The sequence below is a fragment of the Trachypithecus francoisi genome, unplaced genomic scaffold, assembly GCF_009764315.1.
Source record: "Trachypithecus francoisi isolate TF-2019V2 unplaced genomic scaffold, Tfra_2.0 Contig01440, whole genome shotgun sequence".
NCBI classification, from domain to species: Eukaryota; Metazoa; Chordata; class Mammalia; order Primates; family Cercopithecidae; genus Trachypithecus; species Trachypithecus francoisi.
Window position 1 is genome coordinate 11,367,003 of NW_022681431.1, and position 13,444 is coordinate 11,380,446.

General features: G+C 43.4%; 1 protein-coding gene across 1 annotated transcript; it reads right to left on the reverse strand.

Moving 5' to 3' along the window:
• Positions 1 to 260: 260 nt before the first annotated feature.
• Positions 261 to 13,231, reverse strand: STC1 (stanniocalcin 1). Its single transcript, XM_033228867.1, has 4 exons — positions 12,822 to 13,231; positions 10,666 to 10,808; positions 9,761 to 9,972; positions 261 to 3,390 (listed from the first exon to the last, which is right to left on the reverse strand). Exons 1-4 carry the CDS (start codon positions 12,937 to 12,939, stop codon positions 3,120 to 3,122), a joined length of 744 nt encoding a protein of 247 aa, XP_033084758.1. The 5' UTR covers positions 12,940 to 13,231; the 3' UTR covers positions 261 to 3,119.
• Between the last annotated feature and the right edge of the window lie 213 nt (positions 13,232 to 13,444).

Below are 13,444 nucleotides of genomic sequence, written 5' to 3' on the forward strand. Positions count from 1 at the left end.
AAGAAAGTTGGGTCTTACAGTTGAGCAGCCTGCAGACCTTAAAGCTTCTTCCAACTTTGCAAGGAGTTTGGAATATCATCAGTGAGAATAATGGGAGCTACTCAATGCTTTTTAAAAAACTTAGAAAATGTTGATTTAAACAATATGTCAAATTTACATATTGACAATTAGTGACTTTAAAGAAACTAGTCAGTCTTGGTTCATGTTCAGGAATTCTCTTTCAATAAGTTTTTCAAGAATAACAATGAAAGACATGGGGGGAAACCAATAAAACGTAACACTTTATTATTATTTTTATCTTAGAAGGAATTCACCAAAGGCTTCATATTATGCTATGGCATCTTTAATTATAAAAATAAGCAAATAAAATAACTTGCATCTGTCATTACCATGATATGTTTCATAACCTTTATATGCACATGGAGCTTAAAAATGTAATTTAACAATAAATAATGACATATACCAGATATGCTCACTGTTTATTCCAGTACTCAGCCAAAAACCTAAATATCATTTAAATTATAAATACATAATGCAAATATAATGGCACAAAAATGTCTAAAGTGCAACCAAATCACAAGAGAAGAATCATGCAAACTGGTCTAGGTCAGCCCCCGAATTACTCTGCAGCAAACACAAGACGAAGCTTTGGAAGTTTAAGGGGGAGTTGGAGGGAGTGGGGTGCGGGAAAGAGAAGCAAAAAACTAGCAACATTGTGAGAACTGCTTCTTTCTGTATGTGTAGATATATGTATTGTAGATACATATATAGATATAATTGTGGGGAGAAAAGGGGGGTACCACGGTTTGAAGAGGTCACAGAAAAAAAAAAAAAAGATAAAAGGAAAAAAAAGGAAAAAGGAAATCTACCAAACTGAAAAAAGAGAGAAATTTGCTAGGAATACTCATGAACTACTTGTCACATTGGGGTCCTGGCTTAGTTGGGTTTGCAAAATGGACACAACACACAAACTTTAATAGCTTTTCTGGTTCAGAGAAGTCAGCCTTGCCTGGGGATGGGAAGTGTGGGAGGGAGGGGAAGAGTCTAACTTAGAATATGGTCTACCTGATTTCCAAGAGGCTAAGGCAGTGTCCATAAGTTTGGGGACCTGGGGATGGGACAGTTCTGAGTATAAAAATGCCCTTAACAATCTGATGTCAGCACGCTTAGAGGCTGTGTGGGGACAAAGGCAGCAACGTTTGTGCTGCTGCTGCTGCTGCTGGGTCTGCTGCAATTGCTCTTGGTCCTTGAGCAGCACATTACTGGTTTTAAAGGCTTTATGGTAAAGTTGTATTGCTTTTCATTTTTCTGGAGATGTGCCCTCTCTCCTCCCACCAGGATCCCTATCACTCGATTTGGTCAAATCTTGAGTTTAGCCTAGTGAGAGTCAAGCACCAATAGTTTCTACCTAAGCGAGTTTGGAGTGGCCCCTGCAGTCCTACCCCTCCTCCCTCTCTTCCTCTCTTAACATTGACCTTTGGTGGGCAGTGACGCTCATAAGGGACTGTTGGGTTCAAGGACAGTGACCCTGAGAAACTACTGTTGTTCATAGATAGGTTAGTCATTTGACTTTGGTGGTTGCCATCTTGTAAACATCATGGCAGAAATGATCAAACCACCAGCTCGTTTTCCCTCTTTCTTTCTTTCTTTTTTTTTTTTCTTTTTTTTCTATTTTTTTACGATCCTACAGAGATGGCCCAGCTGCCAGGACTACTTTGGCAGGCAGCGTGCTACAGGACGAAAATGTAAGAGAAGTCTATTAAGGCTGGACAGCCCAGGGTTATTTATACTCTCTCAGCCCCAAGTCCCCCGGACTAAAGACCCAAAGGCTGATTGACTCATTCCTGATTGATTTAATGGAAAGTCTCCCACCCCATCATCATTTGCCAGAGTACCAGGCACCGATGAAAGGGGACGAGTAAAGAACTGCCACTTCCTAATGTGTAGTAGGCCTTATCACACTGTAAGTGGTCCAAGCCCATAGGGATGATCTTTTTGGTTCCCGGAATTTCCAGTTAGATGTGACAGAGATCTTTCAGTATAGGTCTAAGTCAAGAGTAGCCTCTGGGTTGAGGTGGGCTGGGAGATTAACATCTTACCTGGGGTCCTTCAGATAAACCTGTTGGTTTTTCCTGTCTCATACAGGCCCATCTTAAGTTTTGATGTTGAATTAAAACTACTTCTACCCCCTTAGTTATAAAAAAGGCCACAAGGAGCATTTATGTGGATATCTGGAAGTGAGATAGTTATTCCATTCCCAGGAAAAGAAAAATAAAGCTAAGTTACAAAACTAAATCTATATGCAATAAAGTTATTATATACTGCTTTGTTTAAGCAGAGTCCTCTGGAATTTATGTACAGTACATTAGTTTTCAGCTATTTATATTCCACAGTTAGACCTTAAGATTCTCTGGTTTTAAGACAATTGTTAAAGATACTTTTAAAGCTCTGAGCAGTTACAGTACATAAAGATGTTAGCTTTTTGTTTTTCATTAGATGCAAGAAGATGCAGGCTCAAAGTCTGGTTGGACAGCCAGGCTCAAGCAATTTGGTAAATGTGTCGGAAAGAAAATTAGACATTGGAGGATCAAGACCATAAGACACTAGCTCATTAGAGATCAAGAATTCAAATGTGACATTCATATTCGTCCATGGCCAGCACAGATTCATAACACGAATTCCATTTAACATCTTTATGAGCATTTAAGACATGCATTTAAATAAAGTTTTCTTATCAGCTAACTCTACTGGGGCAACCGTTCTAAAGGGATCCACATCTTCAAATTACAATGGCTGGAGAGTTACATGAATGTTTTGTATTTGGGGGTGGTCTGAGGGGAGCAGGGGAAAAAACATGGCAGAGGAAGTTGGTAAAAGAGGGTACTTTCTCCTGAGGAGAGGCAGAATGATCACATGGATTTTGTTGGTGGGAACACTGCCATTGTAGAATGTTGGGATATTGATTACAGAAGCCTAGTTTCATGCAATTTTCTTTAAGGGGGATAGAAAATAGGAACTACTTTAAAAAAATCAAACCAGGCACAGTACACTCAAAATTGGTGTGTCAACACCCCTAAAATGATACTAGTTTGGCGAGGTTGTGAATAACCTCTCCCTGGTTATGCACTCTCATGGGATGTGCGTTTGATGTGGGAGGGAGAGTCCTCCTCACCTCGGAGGTTCCTGAGGAGGACTTTCAGCTTCTGCGGCTCATTGGTGCGTCTCCTGTTGAAGTCAGCTCGTGGGTGTGTTTGGGCACAGTGGTCTGTCTGCAGGATGTGGAAGAGGCTGGCCATGTTAGGTCCAATTTTCTCCATCAGGCTGTCTCTGATTGTGCTGACTGTGTCTTCATCACATTCCAGCAGGCTTCGGACAAGTCTGTTGTAGTATCTGCATCAAGAAAGAGAGTGCATGTGGTAGTCATCCAGTGAGCGCCAGGCAAGACCCAGGTTTTCACCCGGGCTCTAGCCAACACGAGTCCCTAATGGCCTGACCGTGCAAACATCAACAGTTCATCAGTTGAAGGTGGCTTTTGCTCTCTAACCCTTGTGCCATGTCTCCCTAGTTTCAATGCATCTACTCCTAGGGTTTACCACACAATGCAAGACAGATCTTCATGTTTAGAGTTCAGGAGATTTAGATCACACTTTGAAGAGCAGGCTGACTGTGGTGATTGACAATTTTAGAAGCAGAATTACAGAGCTAGTTGGGACCACAGAGACCATTTGGTGACTAGTCCAACTCTCATTTTGTAGAGAAGAAACTAAGGTGGATGAGCTGAAGCAACTTAGAATGAGGTGAGTCCAACGCTCAACACTGAGATTAGTAGCCATTGTACATGCATATGTGATTATTTTGATGCGTTTTTGTAATTTCCCTTTTTTTCTGAAGCAATTTAGAATGAGGTGAGTCCAACCCTCAACACTGAGATTAGTAGCTATTGTACATGCATATGTAATTATTTTGATGCTTTTTTGTAATTTTCCTTTTTTTTTTTTGGTGGTGCATGGGCACAGGGGTGTGTGTGTGTGTGTGTGCACGCGCGCGCATGTGCAGATGTGTGCATCTTCTGATGAAACTTCATCTAAGGCCCCCTCTTCTGTGTGCCATGCATTTTTCTACATAATCTAATTCCCATATCACATACTTGGCCAACTCTGATAAAAGATATTGACTGACTCCATCTTCAGCCCTCCATCAAAGGTATATTGTAGTCAAAAGGCCAAATCCTAGGCAAGAAGGCTATTTAAATGGAAATATTGGTGGTTTTTAAGGGTTCATGCTACTATAATTCATGAAATCTTCTCCTGCAGTACCAGGGTTTGCTAACCTCTTCCCTTTTTGGATATTTATAGATCTTTGTTCACCATCACACAGGCCAGCATTTGATGGTTTTGTGATGGCTTTCTTTCCCTGACTAGACTGTAAGCTTACTGAAGGCAGGATTTGTGTCCTTCTTTGTATTCCTCATGGCCCAGTGCCATTATGCTACATTGCCTGCTCACTGCACATTTGTTGATTTATTTTGCAGCCACTAAGGAAATGGAGTTTTAAGAATATAATTCTCTTCAATAAGTAGTGATTCCTAGAAGAAAACTTAACTGTAGTTTTGGTAAATTTTAGCAAAACCCCTTATGTTTGGTATCAGTTACCTTCATATTTGGAGCAAATTCTTTAAACACCCCCCAGCAATGTAGGTAAGCTGTGTGGCTTGGAAAGGATTAAAGTGTCTAATATTTAGGGCATATCAATGACTTGTCCTGTTATTTGGGAAGACAGTTCAGATATTTTCCAATTTAGATTGGGATGCCTATGGTCCATTCTGCGGTGATAGTTGAGTTGTCAAAGCCCATTAGCTCTGTGTTCACTAATAAGAGACTCTGGGTGACAGTGACCTGCAGTATGTATAAGGAGAAAACCTTTCCTCAGAGGACCCCAAGGATCTCTGGGGCCACTGGATCTTCCATGAAAAGAAACCTGTTTATTTTTAACTCACTGCACAGTGCACAGGATCAAACATCTTTCCAGAATAACTTAACCCCCCAGAGAGGTTCTTTCAAAGATGTATGGTAAGTAGCATGGAACGTGGCTAATGAGATGATATGGTCACCCTTCTGTGGCCCAGCAGAAGGAAGCTGGGGACTGAGAGGCAAGTGCAGTGTCTTGGTTGCTGACACAGGCCTGGCAAAACCCTTCCCTCCAGGGAGAATTATATCCAGAGGTGGTTAAAATTGGGACTCTCTGGCACAGAGGAACATTTTCCAGCTCTTTGGAATTATAAAGCACATGAGTCAAAGGAGATCTCCTTTGGATGGGGAAATGGGGAGAAAACCAGTTTTGGAAAAACATAGAGTAAACAACTTCGCACCAGCAGCTTCTGACATCTACACACCCACATAGGTCTCCAGGCATCTCCTAGCTCTTGGGCTCTGCTAGGACCTCGGTCCTTGGATGGCTGTGTCTATTTCAGAGGGTGATTAGATCCTGGTAGCTGGTTTCTGATCTCCCATCCCTCCAATAAGGACTTTATAACTTAGAAGTTAGCCCTTTCATTTCTAGAAAGAGCTGTTCATGCCAGATGAGTCCCCAAATGGGCTGGAAAATACAATCTTTCGCTAGAAAGGGATAAAAAGAAATGCAAGTTCTTTCTTAGAAGGACTTGAAAGCTTTTGTCTAGACAAAGAAGTCTAGTACCCTTAAGGGAATTAAACTTCTGTAGCCAGCTTTGCAGCTTCAGGGCCATATGCTTCCTTCAGGCCCCACTTTGTCTAAGTGCCTGCTCTTTTTGGAGGGGTTCTACCTTTCTACCTTTACTGTCATTTTGTCTGCTGGCTCAGATATGATACCTGACTTTGGTGTTTCTTGACAATGACCCTTGCCAGCCTGAGGGCTCTTCGTGAGAACCACCCACCCCCACTGGAATCTACCCTATTTCCCTCATGGAGCTTTTGTTAACTCAATAAGGGCAGGTTGAGAAAGCTCTTTAGAATATAAAAAAAGTCCATGTCTCCATTAGTAGTTCTTCAAAGGCTGGAAAATTTGTCAGGATTCTTTGATGTCACCAGTTTCTCAGTATGAGCCATAGGTTAACCCAGTGCCTGTCCAGTAAGGGCTGGAATAGCCATTTACCTCTGGGATCATGCTTGCTAATGGCATAGCTCTTTCCTGTGTCACTAAGTGTGATAGATTATTTAAGAGGTTGTGTCTCCAGCAAAAGTTGGCTTAGCAGTCATCACCTATTTAGTGAGCACCTTCTTGTACTACAGTCTTATAGTTCCTACAGTTATTGGTAGGATGTGTCCATCCTTTTGAGAGAGAAAGTACACAAATTTAATTGTGGACTACCATGGTTCACATATATTCAATTGTGCTTAGTATTTTATTTTTGGGTTGTGGCTATTTCCTGCAGATTTTGCTGGCTGCCATTTTTGAAGTAGAAATCAAATAGCTTGGCTCAAGGCCACATGAGTTCTAAGCCCAACTTAGTTATTCACAAGCTGTGTGACCTTCAGCAGGTCACTCTACTCTCTGAGCCTGTCTTCTTTAATCAGTAAAACGAGGCAGTTAGTCTAGTTAACCTCTGCAGTCATTTCCAACTATGACATTCTCTGTTTCTAGGGATTCAATACGCATTTTTCTTTTCAATTTTGTAAAAAATAGAGCAGCTCTACTTACATCCCCTCTTTTGCAGTGGTAGTTAGGACTGCTTAAGAAGATTTCTTTCTTGGTTGGGCATGGTGATTCATGCCTGTAGTCCCAGCACTTTGGGAGGCCAAGGTGGGTGGAACAGCTGAGGTCAGGAGTTCAAGACCAGCCCGGCCAACATGATGAAACCCTGTCTCTACTGAAAATACAAAAATTAGCTGGGTGTGGTGGTAGACGCCTTAATCCCAGCTACTTGGGAGGCTGAGGCAGGAGAATTGCTTGAACCCAGGAGGTGGAGGTTGCAGTGAGCCGAGATCTCACCACTGTACTCCAGCCTGGGCAACAGAGTGAGACCCTGTCTCAAAAAAAGAAGAAGATTCTTTATCTTTATGGAGGATGGAGGAGATGTGTTGGAAAGACTTGGTGGGCTAAGTGTTCTGATTGCCCAGCCCAAAAGTACCTTTTTAATTATGTGTCTTTTTTCTCACTTTGAAAATTCCATCCCTGACCTTTTTTTCTTGGTAAAGAATAAGATCAGATATTCTCCATAGCTACTGTTTCAGCCATGCTTACCCAAATACACACATACTGCCTAGGAACGTTCTGTGTGAGGGTTTATAAATAGTCCTTTGTTTCCCTTGATCAATATTATTCTTCTGTTTCCTGTTCCCTATCCATGCCCTAGAGAGTTGGAAGCTTTGTCAGTTTTCCCACTCTGGATCTGGGTTGGTCTAAGTGGTTCCCAAGCCTCACACCACCCTGCTGGCCTGATCGATTTTGCCTGCTTCCCACGGGGTTGAAAGCATAGTTTGCAAATTCAGGCAGGTGGAAACTTCAGCTACCTTTTTAACTTCTAGGTGCATTTCTGTCATGGAAAATCCCCTTGTTCTGGCTCCTGGTCCAGTCACAGGCTTTTGGATTCTCCCAGCCCCAAATCTCATGCTAGATAAGTCACAGGAAGGTGGAATGAACCTGTAACTACTTCCTCTTGCAATTCTGTGCCAGCTGGCACTGACTTAGCATGTGTCTATGGTGGGATAGAGGCTGGGAAAGCAGGATGTCTCAGGAAGGTGAGCAGCTTCAATGGAGCAAAGCAAGCCCAGCATGGAACCGCACATTTCTACAATCCTGAGCAGGAATAATATAGCCTGTTAAAGTGAAATTTTTGGAGAAAGGTTGCATGGAAGATTCTGGTTTTCAAGGGCTGGCCATATTTTTTTTTCTCCAATTGACCTTTCCTAATGAGTCCGTAAGATGAAAGAGAGAGATAAGAAGACTTTCTTTGTGACCATTTTCTAAAGGTGTTGAAAATAAGGCACTGATTAGAAGAAATAATGGCCTGGTTAAAAATTTACTAGTCTCTTCTTAGATAAGTTGGGACCTCTAGTCTAGTAGCTATATAGTTCTGCCTAAAGACCTCTCTGCCTTTCTAATGGAAGACACTACTTCAGATGAAATAGGGAGATTAGTATTGCCTCAAAATTGGAAACATGCCATGTTATAGATCATGATTTGTCACAGAATCCTTAAGGATCTAAATTGCAATAGTGGCTTTGTTAATGCACCCCTCCCCCCACCTCTAACTACCACACAAACACATACTTTGTCCTTAGCCCCTGTCTGGCTAAGAATTCTTCATTTCTCTTCCTAATGGTGATAGAAGTCTCCAATAATTAATCAGGTCTCCCCTCCCCATGACCTGCCCCTATTTCCTCTGTGCAATAAGAATCTTCCTAGGGGAAATTTAAAACCAAGAGTTATATAGAGACAGCCCACTTGAGAGAAATGGTTTTATTTTTCTGTTCTGAGAAAACCATTTAGAAGCCCATGATAAAGTCACTTCCAAGGACTAGAGAAGTGATTCTTACAAATTGACTTGCGGTTCTGAAGGGCACTCACCTGTAGTTAAGGGTGAATAAGAAATTTTACCAAGTGTTTGTGTTAGGCACCTTAGCCTTTCCCTAAGGAGGAATTACTTCTTTGTTGCATGTATGTACATGACTAAATCACTTGTAAGCCCCAGAGGGACTTGGCTGTTGCCACTATCTTAAGAAGGGTGGTGGCACCTGGCTAGGAAATTAATCACACAAGCCTGTGAGAACTCTCAGATGATCAGAGTAACATGCAAAGGACTGATCATTGTGGATATGTGCAGATTTGAGTGGAGAGTCAAAGAATCATAGAAATTCAAGACTGGGAGTCAAGTTTTTAGGCTGAGGGATATCACAGGGGGCTAAACTTGACCAGCCTGCACTGCCCCTGCCATACCTCCATGCCAACCCCATCAGCATCTCTCAGTTCTTGCTGGGAACCTTTCCAGGCCACACACATGAACTGAGGATGCCAGCTGTCTCATGTAATAGGAATTCACTCCTGGCTGGTAAAGACACTGAAAAGTACAACGCCCAGATGTTACTGTACTAGCTCAGTGGCCTTGGGTGGTGTTTGAATACTAAGATGAGAATGGGATCTGGACAGTCATAGAACACACTCATTCTAGGAAGTGTTGGACTAGAGGAATGGGATAATATAAGGCCTGAAAGGAAACCTGAAAATGGTCCAGTCCAGCCATTTCACTTTTTACAAAGGAAATCTGAGCCCCAGGGAAGTGAGATGGCTTGCTCTGGGCTACCCAGTGAAATCTCTGACTGTGTTTGGGACTAATTTGAAATAGATGGAGATTTAAAATCTGCATTATGACATTTAACCAGAGGACTTTTTTTTTTTTTTTGTCATGGCCAATTGTGCTGTTGCACGGTCATGGTTTCAGCCAAATCTGATGTCTGAAAAGCTTGTTTCCAGAAACTTCACCATTCCCTTCGGGCTTATGGCAAAAAATGGTCAATGAAAACACCCAGGGATGCTGCAGATGAGGCTGGCTTTCTATGAGCTGCATGAAAAGACTTTTCCTATAACAGTAGGAAAAAAAAGCCCAAGCTGCTTAAACTGTCACAACCAATCACAAACATATTTTTTTTCCTGCAAAAGCTGGGAAGACTGCAAGCTAAAATAAGAGCATGACTGTGGCAATTTAACCCTCCCTTCCAGTCTGGCTCTGCCAGCCAGCCACCTGCTCCCAGTCCCCTGACTGTGAAAAAGTGAACTCAGTTTGTACCTGTTGGAGAAGTGATTGGGCAGCTGGACGACCTCAGTGATGGCTTCGGGGTTCCGCTTGGCGATGCTGCACACGTTCAGCTTGCTGTAGCACTCTTCCTGCACCTCAGCAATCATCCTTTGGAACGTGGAGCACCTCCGAATGGCGAGGAAGACCTTGGAGGTGACCCCGTTGGCGATGCACTTTAAGCTCTCTTTGACGAATGCTTTTCCCTGCCATGGAGGAAGGACAAGAGGGAAGTCTTTAGGTTGACCTGAAAAGAGGATGGGCATACATGTGGAGGAATTTAAGGGGGCTCATCTGGGCAACATATCATGGCCATCTGCATATGCTTGCAATGAGAAGATTGCATGTCCTGGCTAAGGATTAAAAAAAAAAAAAACCCCTCCCCACCTCCCTGGATTCCCTTGAGAATTGAGCTCTACCAAAATGAAATTAGAGAAAAAAAGATGAACTGTGATCAACCATCCTGCAGCTTAAAAATAGTCATAATCTGACTTTCTATTCTTGAGATTGAGACTTTGAGAATTCAGATCAAAAGCTAGTATACTGGTCATACAGAGAGAACTTCCTTGCTCTATGCATGTTTTTATGTCCTCTCACAGAGGAAAATCTTTTTGTCTTATCACCCCTGGCCTTATAAGACAGCCTCTACTAGCTCCTTAGAATCATGCATTAGAGTGAGTGGGGCGTGTCTTATACAGAACCTATTTCCTGGCCAGATGAGTGCCTCTGCGTATGTGTGGTGTGTGCACACTTGTGCATACACATGCTGAGATGGGAATTTAGAATGGGGAAGCTGAGAAGCAGGGCTGGTTCCCTACAAGACTGGTTCCTAATAACAATGGTCTAACACACTGTTAAAGACAAGCAGCCAGTGGGAGCAGTGGTCAAGGTCTTATTACCTGAGTGTCAAATTTAGCAGCGCTGTACAAGAAGGATTTACAGATGTCATACATCCCATCTGTGTCACAGGTGGAGTTTTCCAGGCATGCAAAAGCCCCGCAGCCAACCTGTAGAGCACTGTTGAGGCAGCGAACCACTTCAGCTGAAAGAGACAAATTCATCCATTCTGGGTCAAACAGTGAGGATGGTTGGGTGGGATCAAGTGGGTGCAGAGGTGAATTTCAAGGACATGGGGTCAGAAGAACTTATCCTAGGAATTTGTCATGAGAGGCAATTAATAGACCCATTTGAATGAGAAAGAGAGGATAGACAGGCTCCTTTTGCTTATGAGAGCTTGAGCACATGATGGACAGGGAGGGAGTTCTCTGTTTCAGACATAGGCTCCCTGTTTCACCATTACCTACAATTTTGGTGTCTGGAGAAGTGAGGCTGAAGTCTTGAAATGCACCGTGCCTTTAAGCCGTTCCATAGAATCAAAGGTCATTGCTTAGCACTTGAAAGCATGGAAAGGCAGGAGACAGTGGCTGGTGGTCAGGTTTAAGAGGTAAAAGGGCCAGGGAATCCATCTAGCTTTGGAAAAATGCACTCCCGAGTAAAAAGCATGGGATTTTAGTCTAAATGGAAGAGAAGACTGTGCCAGGAGTCCACTTGGAGACCCTTCTGATTTCAGGCTTTTAACTTACCGTCATATTGGCAAAAAGAAATCTGATCCGTTCATGTTTCACCCCAACCCTCCACTAGGACAGTGCTTAGAGGTATGTATAATCTCTTTCATATTAAAAGCCTTAAAAAAAGAAAAAGAAAAGGAAAAAGAAACACAGGTCTGGAATAACCAGGCCAAGGCATCCCTTGTGCAAGACTGGAAGAAAACCGCAAAAAACTTGCATGAGGCTTTCTACATTCTGGATAAGATCTCCCATAAAAGTAATTTTTCTCCCACAGAAGGGGGGTGTTCTGGCAGGCAGCTCGGCAAGGAATGATCTGCAGCCTTCATGCCACAGGATTCTCCTCTGAGATCAAAAGCATGGTTCAGTTAGTCTTCCCCACCCCCTCCCACCACCCGCAGCCTCTAGGATGTTACAAGTCATTTCCCTAATTATATATTTCCACGGGTTTAAATTATAACTTTGCTTTAAGCAGTTTTAATATGCATTAGGGCTGCTATTGTTTTAGGCAAGCTCGAATTGTGAATCACTGCATCTCTATAGCAACTAAGTACAAAAGGAAGTGAAGTAAAAGCCCTCCTCTCGGCAGGGACCTGTGCTCTTCCAAGGGGATCATCATCTGCAGCATTTTGACACCTGCGATCCGATCTTTGCTGACAGTTGGAGGACAGAGGGCAGTATTGGAAGGGGAACAAGTGGAGCCAGAGAAGTCAAGAGGCAGAGGTGTCAATGCGGGCTTCCTAATGATTCTTTTCCTTCGGAAGCCAAAATAATGCACAATTAGCTGCTCCAAGAGTCAAGACGAAAGTGAGACCTTACCCTTGGAGAAACAGCTGCTACGTTTCACAATTTTTTTTTCCAGGGGCGCTCTGGCTACGGGCTGCAGGGACGATTGAATGGAGCCCTAGAGAGCCAGGAGGGAGACAGGCAGCAGGGTTGGGGGTGGGATGTATAGGGTTTTCTCTGAATCCGCCCTGGATTTGTCAGACTTGAGGGCTATGGTTCTGAAAATCAGTCTGAAGAGGGAGCTTTTCTGTGTATTCTCTTAAGAGGTAGAGAAGTCAAGAAGTGAAGAGGTAGGGTCTTAAGAGGAAGGGAAGAGGGACAGCATCAAACAAGCCAGGTCTTACCTTAGATCAGCTTCTGGAAAGTATAGAGAGCGCTTTGAAGCATGCCAACATTCAAGCCTTTCCTCCCCTCTCACCCCTCCCCCTCCAAGAGGGTACGTGCCAGATTTCAGGCAATCAGGCTAGGCTTATGCAATGAAATACCCTCAGCAGAGCGTCCAGCTTCTTCGTTTAGTTGCATGCAATTTATTAAACAAAGGAGCTCCACTGCCTAAGGCTATTGGATTACACTGGCAGTTTATTGCCATCAGGCATGAAGCACATTTATTATCAAGATCAGCCGTCACAGACACAGTTGCAAAAGGGAGAGGCAAATGAGGACAGCTCTTTGGGGGAGAAACTGCTCTTGGGTTTGCTGCTTACCTGAGTTTTGAGCCGCCACTCGGGATTTCCTGGGGCTCACAGAGTCATTCTGCTCCGCCTCATGGGTTGCAGAAGCACTGATCACCAGCACCAGAAGCACTGCTGAGTTTTGGAGCATTCTCTGAGAAGTTTCCGCTAAGTTGTTGGTTTTTTTTTTTTTTTTTTCTGCCCCCCTTTCCTCTTTCCCTCTCCCGGCTTGAGTGAAGATGTGGATCTGGATACACTGAAAGCTTAGGTGAGGATTTGATGAGGATTTTTTTTTGTTGTTGTTGCTGCTGATGCTGCTCCTGCTGCTGCTGCCGCCGGTGCCTCCGCTGCTGCCGCCGCTGCTGCTGCTGCCGCCGCCGCTGCTGCTGCTGCAGTCGCTGCTTCTTGCACCTCTGGCTTTTGCAAACTGGGGGCCCAAGAGCTGCACCCAGGGATTTTATAGCCGTTCTTATCGGTCCTCAGGATCAAGGACCAATCAGGTCCCTCAACCGGTCTGGCGAGCCAATAAGAGGGCATGCAATTCAGCTGGAGCTTTTTGACTTCTTAGAAATATTTTCCAGCAAATTAAAAGTACCTGCTGCCAATGTTTTATATGTGTGTGTGACTGTGTGTGCAGAAACGTGTGAAAAAGCTAT

Excerpts from the sequence above, each read along its gene's own strand:
- STC1 (XM_033228867.1), bottom strand. The coding sequence starts at position 12,939 with ATGCTCCAAAACTCAGCAGTGCTTCTGGTGCTGGTGATCAGTGCTTCT. Across the intron at positions 9,973-10,665 it reads CTGCTAAATTTGACACTCAG|GGAAAAGCATTCGTCAAAGA; the intron begins GTAATAAGACCT and ends CCTCCATGGCAG. Across the intron at positions 3,391-9,760 it reads CCCAATCACTTCTCCAACAG|ATACTACAACAGACTTGTCC; the intron begins GTACAAACTGAG and ends TTCTTGATGCAG.